The sequence below is a fragment of the Mya arenaria genome, chromosome 8, assembly GCF_026914265.1.
Source record: "Mya arenaria isolate MELC-2E11 chromosome 8, ASM2691426v1".
In the NCBI taxonomy this organism is placed as follows: Eukaryota; Metazoa; Mollusca; class Bivalvia; order Myida; family Myidae; genus Mya; species Mya arenaria.
The window spans coordinates 65,120,835-65,132,350 of NC_069129.1; the positions used below are offsets into that span (position 1 = coordinate 65,120,835).

General features: G+C 35.2%; 1 protein-coding gene across 1 annotated transcript; it reads left to right on the top strand.

Moving 5' to 3' along the window:
- Positions 1-860: 860 nt before the first annotated feature.
- LOC128243483 (uncharacterized) lies at positions 861-11,512 on the top strand. Its single transcript, XM_052961274.1, has 4 exons — positions 861-1,189; positions 2,328-2,417; positions 4,613-4,699; positions 5,035-11,512. The coding sequence occupies exons 1-4, from the start codon at positions 1,141-1,143 to the stop codon at positions 7,527-7,529; spliced, it is 2,721 nt and encodes a 906-aa protein (XP_052817234.1). The 5' UTR covers positions 861-1,140; the 3' UTR covers positions 7,530-11,512.
- The last annotated feature ends 4 nt before the right edge of the window (positions 11,513-11,516 follow it).

Here is an 11,516-nt window from a genome sequence, read left to right on the forward strand (position 1 = left end):
AAATTGTTGATTGTTTTAATATTATCTTTCCAAAGGTGGGAAATCAAAGATTGAAGAGTCTTTATTTACTTGGGTTTGAAATGTCTTCATTTTATGATGGATTTAAAAGTCTAAGTCTTCTTAGGGGTGGAAATGACAAAGGATTTGAAAAGTATTTAATTTCTCAGATGACAAAGGGGTTGAAAAATCTTGGGATTAAAAAGTTTGACAGAAATTTAGGAGATTGGCGTTGTCACTCATGAAGGTGTAGGGTCAACTCGGCCCAATTACCTTTTCGGCCTTGTCTTTTTCAGCCTAGTCCTTTTCGGCCTACTTTTGAAAGGAAAGCGTGTCTATGGTATTAAGTTGTTCACACCTAAGTTGGCACAATTATTTAGAGGCGTGCAAGTGTAAGAATGTTTTAATGAACGCTGACAACACCTTTGATAATTGAAAATTTTAAAGGTTGTTAATGATGTTTTTAAACTAATTAAAACTATAATAATATACTATTTCAGGCCCCTGAGGAAACGGGCGAGTCTACCACTGCCGACGAGGCGGCCTACTTGCAGGACACAGTCCTTGATGTTCAGCTGCCAGAAGCGGTAATTAATTGATGTACTTTTTGTTAGTAGTGTAGGACTTAGTACGCCGGTGACGATTCAATCGTGCCAATTGCTGACTCAACAACCATGGATGTCACATATACATATTCACAAACGAATATGAGTATAATAATAACAATACAAAAAGTAGGCCGATTTGGACCAGGCCGAAAAGGTAATTGGGCCGAGTTGACCCGGATTCATCATGAAACTGTTGTGTGCTCCTCCGCGTACAATTTTTTTTTGCGCGAGATATAAACACAAAGATATCACAGCCAATGTGATAATAATTAATATGAAAATTTTTCAATGATTACTGACAAATCCAAATGATAGGAAATAATCTGTATGGTTCAAGAATTAATGTTTTATTAAAACAACAACACAGAACGTTCTTCGGGAATATACAATGCCTTTATCTTCTACAGGACCATTACTACTAACCCCGTAACATATATCACATCGACAACCTGTTTACATGTTTAAATGTCTCATTTATTCATCAGAATCGGAAAATAGACGCCATTTTTGTACGATATAAATCTGGTGACCCAATATGGAAAAATATCGGAATGGTGGATTGAGACCAGCACTTGTTCACCAGGGTAAATCAGATCCACCACATGTTGACATAATACGATACACTTCCTTTGTAATTTTAACCGAAATGCGTATTATGCTAAAATTCAATGAATAATTAAATCTAAATACATTTTAATAGTAAGTGTATAGAATTTTACTAGGTTTAATTATAAGTCATATTTTGTAAAAGATAAAGTGAGGAATTACGGACACTACGGACATTACGGATCAGACATTACGGACCAGATTTAGGGACACTACGGACCATCTTCAGAAACTTACGGACCATGATTTAAACATAGATTTTTTTTTAATTATTCACTCATTAGTTTTTAATTTGTTAATAAATACTTGAATATGAGTGCTACGTATGACGTTATATCTTCCATATAACTGTGAAAAATCCCGTGAAATTCGAATACATCAATGGTTCAATATAAAATCTAGTGAAATTCCAAAAGGTGTATAAGACCTATGTATTTATAACAACTATGTTAAAATGATGTTTTAAACACAAGCTATTGGTTAATCAGTTTTAATCATTCCTGGAACTGAAATTTGTCGAAATTTGAAATCTATGTTATTTATATGTTTACCAAGTTCATCATCCAATCTTGTAAGAAAACTGTTATACCTGTACCACAGCGTAGATGTTGCCAACGTTCACAATGATGTTTAAAACTGGCAATTTCTGGGGATTTTTCAGTTACATTAAAGATAATTGTCATACTGAGCACTCATATTCACGTTTTTATTAACAAATTTAAGACCAATGAGTGAATAAATTAAAAAAAAATGTTTAAAAACATTATAAATCATGGTCCGTAAGTTTCTGAAGATGGTCCGTAATGTCCCTTAATCTGGTCCGTAGTGTCCCTAAATCTGGTCCGTAATGTCTGGTCCGTAATGTCCATGGTCCGTAGTGTCCGTGACCCAAAGTGAGCAATCTATTTTTAGCCATTAAGGTTTTACACAGTATATCCCGTTGTTACTGGATGAAATTTATTACAATCTTACACTGAAAAAAAATAATCTTTTTTTTAGTATTTTCAATATTATTGAATTCTTTAATGTATGGCCATATCTATCTTTGAAATGGCCATACTGTATGTATTTATATATGCTGATATGTTTATAGACTTAACTTTTTTTTATTTGCAGAGGTTATGAAGAAAAATCTAATAGCTCCGTTTAGGGCTTTTGAGTTTGTGTGCTCAGGCTCCCAACGAAAGATCCTAAGTAGTCTTAAAGGTAAGATGTTGAATAATGCATGTATGGCTTCTGAAGTGAACAGGTCTAAGTTGGCACATAACACACAGTGTTTTAGTGTGGAAATATCTAGATCCTGTTTCTTCCCTTCAAAAATATGTTTTTCAGATATTAATTGACAATTTGACATGGCGCCGAACCACCCTGACATAAATATTCATTACTGTTAAACTAATTGAGAGATTAACAAGTCCTTTTATTACTCAGGACAAACAGATGCATGTGGACTTGGATTTAAAATATTAATTTGTGAAAGAAACTGAGTAATTATATAGGTGGGTAATAATGCTATTTAAGCTTAATAAAAAAAAATAATAATAATTTAATATGGTCATTAACCGGCAAGGTGGTGCGGTGATATAGGTATCTGTGTAACTCTTACATTCAAGTTGGACCTTGTTTAATCTCAAAAGTGGTATCTTTGTCAAGGCCTCATCAATATTAAATGAGCACAAGCCTGCAAGCCCTTTTCTGGTAAAATGTTTGCAGATCTTGTTCAAATTCTGAATTATGTATTGCAGGTCTTATTCCAAAATTATCTTTGATGTCAAAAGTAAAGTAAGAATTCAGGCTTGTTTTTCCAAAAGTCTAATTTCGTTTGCTGTAAATACACACTATTCAAGAGCTAGTTTCTTACCAAGCAATGGGTTTCAGTGTTTACTTTAAGCTCTATTTTAGTCACAAGAATTGGAGTCAACATGATAAAAAGAATAAACTATAGTTCTAGAAAAAGGTTAAACAATAGTTCTAGATATACAGGGTGATATTATTTGGACTACCGGGTAGACCATGCCAAATAAAATCATACTTTGATAAACTTTTTGTGACATACTTGTAGCATTTTTAGCTTGACTATTCGAAGAATAGGTGGGCTATACTACTCGCCCTGGCGTCGGCGTCCGGTTAAAGTTTTAGGGCAAGTTGGGATTTTCACTTATAAGTCCAATACCCTACATTCAATTGACTTAATACTGCATGCAGTTGTTCAGGGCCATCACATGATGAGGTTAGATAACTCCATATTATTCTTTACACAAATTATGGCCCCTGATTGACTATGGAACTTAGGTTAAAGTTTAAGGGCAAGTTGGAATATTTATTGATAACTTCTATATCCTTTGTTCAATTGACTTGATACTTCACACAGTTGTTCAGGACCATCACACAATGAGGTTACATAACTCCATATTATCCTAAATACAAGTTATGGCCCCTGATTGACTTAGGTTAAAGTTTTAGGGCAGGTTAAAGTTTTAGGGCAAGTTGGGATTTTCACTTAAAACTCCAATACCATTCATTCAATTGACTTAATACTTCACACAGATGTTCAGAGCTATCACATAATGAGTTAGATAACTCCATATTATCTTTTATACAAATTATGGCCCCTGATTGACTATGGAACTTGGGTTAAAGTTTTAGGGCAGGTTGTGATATTGTTTATTAACTTCTATACCCTTCATTCAATTGACTTAATACTTCACACAATTGTTCAGGACCATCACCCAATGAGGTTACATAACTCCATATCCTTAAAACAAGTTATGGCCCCTGATTGACTTAGGTTAAAGCTTTAGGCAAGTAAATGTTAAGGGCAAGTTGGGATTTTAATAAAAAAAACTTCTATACCGTTTATTAAATGCACTTAATAAAATTCAGAATTATTAACGACCATCTTACAACAAGAAACATAACTCCGTTTTAAGCCTAAATACAAATTATGGCCCTTGAATTATTTTTTTTTAAATTTTCTTTGAAAGGCATATTTGTATATTCTTAACCACATTTTCATAATGGGAAATCAAGTTATTTGAATGACTTGCGTCATTGTTTGGGTGGGCTGGTGGGAGGACAGCATCAAAGTCACCTTATGTATCGAATATAATTTTAGTTAGGTTTGACATAAAGAGACCAAACTTGGTATTATTACATCGTTATTTTATTCTAAGTCAAAACGGCATAGTTGAGCGCGCTGTCTTACGACGGCTCTTGTTTTAAGACTTATTATATACATCTTGGTTTGCATTTATTACATTTACAGCATCTGACATAAAAATATACACGTTCAGTCTCTGTATTGTCTTTGAAAATCTGAATGTTAAGCTTTAACTTTGTTCATCATTGTTTGCAATTATATTGTGAATGTTTGTGTACAATGTAGATGGTTTACATTTTAGAGTGGGACTCAAACTATTGTCCATCAGGGTCCAACACAAGCAACACCACTGACATTGGACACAGCAAAACTATTGAAAGTTACAATGGTAGGATAATGAATCGTTAATTAGGCTTTATCAGCGATGCATTTGACTGAGTGTCTATCTATTAAAACTTTAACAAACTGTTTTGTTTTAAATCCCTGTTGCAATGCAGGGCAAACACTGCAAGCGGGTAATCAAGCATCAAGCGTTCGTCGCAAATGAGTATAACTTCAATAGCACTAACTATTTTCACAGTGAATTTCATTTGATCATGAATATTGATGTTAAAATTCTTAGTCAATCTTTAAACTTGAAATAGGTTTTTGTCAGGATGTTTTTTAAATGTGATACAAAGTTTTCAAAGTTATTCAGTTACAATTGTTCATAATTGATTGCAGACAATGTTGACCCGAAGCACATCCAGCTCAGTGGGAGTTTCAGCAGTGACAGTAACAACAACAGCGATGATATAAACATCATGAAATCTTACTACAGTGATGAGCTTTCTACTTCTAGCCTGTTTTCAAGTTCTGGGGTTCAGAGTGGTGGCAATATGGACATTGGCAGGGAGAGTGTGGACAATGAACGTGATAATGTGGTCGTCTCAAATACCACAGATGAAATTTTATCAAATAGTGAGAAACAAATGACGGAAAGTAGTAGTTTGCATTCGGGTCAAAGGACTGTTGAGAATACAGTTGTAGACAGTCACTCCAGTGCTATTAAATGTGACTTCTCAGAGAGTAGAACGGTTAGAAATACTAGGTGTCAATCAAACAAGAAATCCAAGAAAACCTCTAAAAGAGAGCTTGTTGTTGCTTTAAAAAGAATGGATGTAGTTTTAGGTCAACTCACAAATAATCAAATCAACATTCATGAGATTGACATTGAAAGCATTTCATGTACTTGTAGCAAGAAAACTCAGAATAATGAACAGTGTTTAAAGCAGGCATATAAAGATGATAAGAATCATGTACATTCAACAAGTAATGAAGACTCAGCTGTATCTAAGGTAACCATTCAGAACAAAACACATGCAGAACCATGTGAGCAAGATACAACAGACAATGTTGAGGATTCTGTATCTGGCAGTGAGTGTTCTATGGAGAAATGGCCTGCCCTGTCATGCCCAGTGTTGGAGGGGCAGCCCCATTCTCCAGTGCTGGCCCCTGACTGGCAGATAAAGCAGTCTCCAGACATAGTTAGTGAGTCATATTCCTCGGACTTACCAGACCAGCCCCAGCCCCTAACCAAAGCAGGCCCACTTCAGCACTTGGCCATGACAGTTTGGTCTGAATCTATGGTTAACTCTTCACAGCCATTGAAAGTGGCAAGCTCCCCTGAACGCTCAGAGGAATTGGACTCAGAGAAAGCAGATCTGTTTCAATCCTCGTCCGAAGATCCACCGGAGCCCAAAGATATAGCAGATTCCTTAAAACACACATATAGAGAAGGTATGTCTAAGTTAGGAGATACATCAGATGTCCTGCAACCCTCAGACAAAGCAGGCTTGTTTAAACCTTTAGAAACAGAAGATCCCCACAATCTCTCAGACATTATAGGTGTTTCTCAACCCTTAGCTGAAACAGACCCATCTCGGCCTGAATACACAGCAGTGTTATTGGACACAACAGGCCCACCTCAGCCCTCGGACACAGCTGGCCCATCACCTCCCATGGACACAGCAGGCCCACCAAAGCCCTCGGACACAACAGGCCCACCTCAGCTCTCTGACACAGCAGGCCCATCTCCTCCCTTGAAAACACAGCCCTTTGACACAGCAGGCCTAACACAGCCGTTTGACACAGCAGGCCTAACACAGCCGTTTGACACAGCAGGCCTAACACAGCCGTTTGACACAGCAGGCCTAACACAGCCGTTTGACACAGCAGGCCTAACGCAGCCCTTTGACACAGCAGGCCTAACACAGCCCTTTGACACAGCAGGTCTAACGCAGCCCTTTGACACAGCAGGCCTAACACAGCCGTGTGACACAGCAGGCCTAACACAGCCCTTTGACACAGCAGGCCTAACACAGCCCTGTGACACAGCAAGTCTGCATAAACCATTGGACATAGTATCTCCCGATTTCCAGCAAACACAGGGCGTCTCACAATGTTCCTCTCTTCGACTGGGGAACACAAGTCAGTCTGGTTCAGAAGAGAGTGAAACTTTCTTACACACTGATAAACTTGATTCTTGTGATGACATGAAAGAAGTTTTTAATGGCTTTGTCAACTATGTGGAACAGAACTTACGAAAAGGAAAGAAAACAAGTCGTTCTGCCGAAAATCATTCAGGAACATTTCAGACTCGGACACGTATTTTCACTAATAAACAAAAAGCAGTACATCAGCAGTCCAAAAGAACAGAAACAGTAAAAATATATTGTCGACAATTATCAGAAGATAAAAAAGTTATCACAATGAAAAGCAGAACAATTCAAAGAGAAATCCTACCTCCCATTAAGGAACTTGAGAAAGAAATGATGGACTGTTTTAGGAAGAGTTGCTCTCCAAAACAACCAGCTTCTGCACCAAGTAAAGATAGACATAAGGACAAGATTTTAAAAGAAAAAGCCCAGATATTACTTCAATCATATGATGCAACTGTGGAAAGAAGTTTCAAGAGTCAATTAAGAAAGTTATCAGTAGACGTTGACAGAGGAAAAACTCCTGGGAATAGCAGCTTAAGCACAAAAAACACCTCGGCGGAGGGGAGTTATAGGAGCCTAAATGAGAAGATACTGAAGAGCAAGGCAAGGCAATTACTCATGGAAAGTGATAAGCCAAGTGTGGATAGGAAGGACAGAAATAAATGTTCTAGTTCTGGCAAGAGGCTGTCTGAAGAAACACCTAGCCGAAGGTTGAAGGAGTTGCAAAGGAAGAACTAGAACAGACATCAAAATTAGACTTGGATGAACAAACCCATCTTCTTTAATAAGTGCTTGCCATCAAAATCTGTCAAGAAGCCCTGCTGTATAAAATCAATAACTTGAACAAGCCTGGAAATTATATTACGGTACCAATTCAGGGCTTGTGGGCTTGTGCTAATCTCCACCACTTCTAGAATGGTGAAATCTTTTACCCTGCTATTAAAGTAGTGGATACAGAATTTGTTGATGTGTTCTTGATAATAATTTTAATACCTAATTTCAGTTTTATTATATTTCTCTGTTTTATTTGATTGTGATGCAAACATTTTTTGTACCATTGCAAGTGTTTTATAATTGGAAATAGTTTTTGATTGCTGGTATCCAGTAATCAGGTTTAATACTTTTACACTGTTTCTTTTTAGAAATTCAGTTCTGCATAATAATTATGTCCTTTGTTGTCTTGAATACCATTTTTATGAAATGCCTGTCACACACAGAAGTACACGCACGCTTGGTAGTCAATATAGGTCGAAATGATAAAAGCCTCGGCTTGTTTGACTTTTTCGAGGCATGTTTTTATGGTTTGAGTTTGTTGTTTTGGTTAGAAACATTGTAGATAACTGAATTAAGCTGGATTGCTTTTTGTTCAGTACAGAACAACCAGAAAACGGAATCATACAGATTACCAGTATATATGGACCTTTCAATTAGATGTAGACTTTCTATAAGGAGCCAAAATAGCTTCCTCTAGTTTGGCTTAGACTGTGTACACAATTTATCTTGCCATTTTGTATACACATTTTTAAAAAATTCAATTTGAAAGTCACTGAATTTTTGCTACATTAATGGGCAGTGTGCATAGTAACATGATTTCTTTTTTTATTCATGAGTGTATATTTTTAATTTTGTTGTTGTTTTGCTGTAAAAGAAAAATGAAAAACTCTGTTATGATTGTTATGAAGTTTTAGATTGTTGCTGAGATATCTCGATGCCATGATATTAGATCTTGATGACATGATATATTGTCCTTGATTCTATTATTCTTAATTTGACTAATCGAAGAATATGGAGAGCTATACTTCTCACCTAATATCATCGGCGTCACATCTTGGTTAAGGGTTTGCATGTAAGCACCTTTAAGTTATTATTTCAGCAAATACATCATGTATTGTATCGAAACTTTAGGTTTGTGTTCCAAACTATCCAACCTTCATTTTGTATTTAATTAATGAAGTTTGATAACACTGTTTTTAACTTATGGGCTTTTAAAATTCTGGATAAGGTTTTGCATGGTAATATAACAGTGATCCATGCATGTTTCAACCAAAACTTTGCAAGATTTCCTTTACCTTAAAAGCAGCAGAATAATCGGGTGCACTGTCTCTGTGGCATCTCTTGTTTATAACATATTGTTATTATGATGAAATTATGTAATTGTTACCAGTTCAGTACTTGGCAGACTTCTGTTGTACTACTTTTTTGTCATTTTGTAATGCTTTTTCTACATTTTTAGCTCGACTATTCGAAGAATATGGAGAGCTATACTACTCACCCAAGCGTCGGCGTCACACCTTGGTTAAGGTTTTGCGTGCAAGCACACATAGGTTAATATCTTGGCAACTACTTGAAGTATTGCATTCAGACTTTATACAATGGTACTCAACCATCCAACTGACTTAATTAACCAAGTTAGATAACTTTAGTTTACATTTAATGCAAAAAATAGGCCTTTATTATTTGACTTAGAAATTCTGGTTAAGGTTTTGCATGTAAGCACACATAGATTAATATCTCAGCAACTACTTGAGGTATTGCATTGAGACTTGATACAATGGTACTCAACCATCCAACCTACTAAATAAACCAAGTTAGATAACTCTAGTTTGCATTTTATGCAAATAATTGCCCTTTATTATTCAACTTTGAAATTCTGGTTAAGGTTTTGAGTGTAAGCACACATAGGTTAATATCTCAGCAACTACTTCAGGTATTGCATTGAGACTTTATACAATTGTAGTCAACCATCCAACCTACTTAATTAAACAAGTTAGATAGCTCTAGTTTGCATTTAATGCCAAAAATTGCCCTTTATTATTCGACTTAGAAAATCTAGTTAAGGTTTTGCATGTAACCACTTTTAAGTCAATACCTTAGCAAATACATCATGTATTGCATTGAAACTTTACACACAGGCTCCCATCTATTTAACCTTCTTATTTAATCAAGTAAGATAACTCTATCTTTCATAATATATAATTTTTGCCCCTTTATTATGCGACTTAGAAATTCTGGTTAAGGTCTTGCATGTTAGCACACATAGGATAATATCTCAGCAACTATTTGATGTATTGCATTTAGACTTTATACAATGGTATTCAACCACCCAACTTAATTGAATAACCAAGTTAGATAACTGTATTTTGCAAATAATGGCCCTTTATTATTAGACTTAGAAATTCTCGTTTAAATTTTGCATGTAACCACATTTATGTTAATATCTCGGCTCATCATGTATTGCATTGAAATCTAATCTAACAGTGATCCATGCATGTTTCGTCAAAACTTTTCAATCCTTACACTGAAAAGCAGTGGAATAGTCGAGTGTGCTGTCTCTGTGACAACTCTTGTTGACAGAAATTGTTATCCCCAGTTGTAGATAAGGTGACAGTACAAATAATATGTCCGTGCATCAATAAGGCTGGTTCTGTCCTCTATCTTCCCAACTTGGAACAAGGTTTTAATAAAACTTAACATAATTACATATTATATTAATGAAGAACTTAATGATCACATAATATGAAGAGCAACAATGGTAAGGTTTTTGGTATCTTTAACTATTAAGAGGGTCTTAAATAATAACAGGTTCTTTAATTGTTCACATATCTTCTGTTGAAAACATTTACATTAACGATATTTTGTAACATTTAAGAACTCACATTTCTAAGTCTCAATCTCACAACTCAAGAGGTGAGTTTATATGGGCCTAGGTCAATTTCATTAATGCGGTAAATCACCTTAGTAACTCCAGAGCTACATGTATGCCAATTTTACAATAAAAGATGTAGTTTTATACCCTGTGCAGATTATAACTTCAAACCTTTTTTATTTGCACCGTATTTGATTATGGGATAATCCGTTGCACAAGGAAGGCGTCCTAAAAGTTGTCCATTGTTGATAACATTTATATCTAAGCTTTACTTAGCTACAATGCCATTATATCCAATCTTTTAAACTTAGTCACAATGTTACAGCCATCATTTCTTGGAAAAGTTTAATTCATTGCTACCGGTAGTTAGTTCAGAGTTATTTCCCTGGAGCTTACGCACTCTTATAAGGTATCAATAAGAAGCATGGTCAACCTGGCCATTGCAGTTATGGCATTGGATTTGAAAAATCTTGACCCATTAATTTAAGTTTTTAACAAACGTGAAAAACAATGTGTATAGGAATATTATTTTCAAATAGTTTGATTGCCTACGTTATTACTGTTCAGTTTAAAGACAGTCTTCTGTTGTAAATATAAACCACCTTGAAAACTGACTAAGGCCATGCTAAATTCAATTAACATCAGATTTACTCCTTATTTTTTGGAAAATGCAAAACCTTTTTTCCATCTTTTGTATGCAACACCTTTTTTTTTAAACAATTAAGAGATGAACAAAATATCATTGTATGTCTTTTAAATATTCCGTGGACAGAGAATGTAATAAAATGATTACTTTGTAAGGTATTGCCTTAAAATTACACAGTTGAAATAGATAATTACGTTGTAATTCATCATTTGTTGTTTTAAGTGGATGGCTTCACCCACCCTTTTTTTAAATAGGTTGTGATTTTTTATTTTTATTTCAACTCCAATTTTTCTTGGTCAAATGTCTGAAAAACAAAAATGTAAATGTTGTAGTCGCAGTGTATAAACAAGATTGAAAAGTAACTAATGATCAGTTCACTGACTATGGTGCTATATTGGCATATGATCTATGCAATAAAAAGGAACATCTTTGT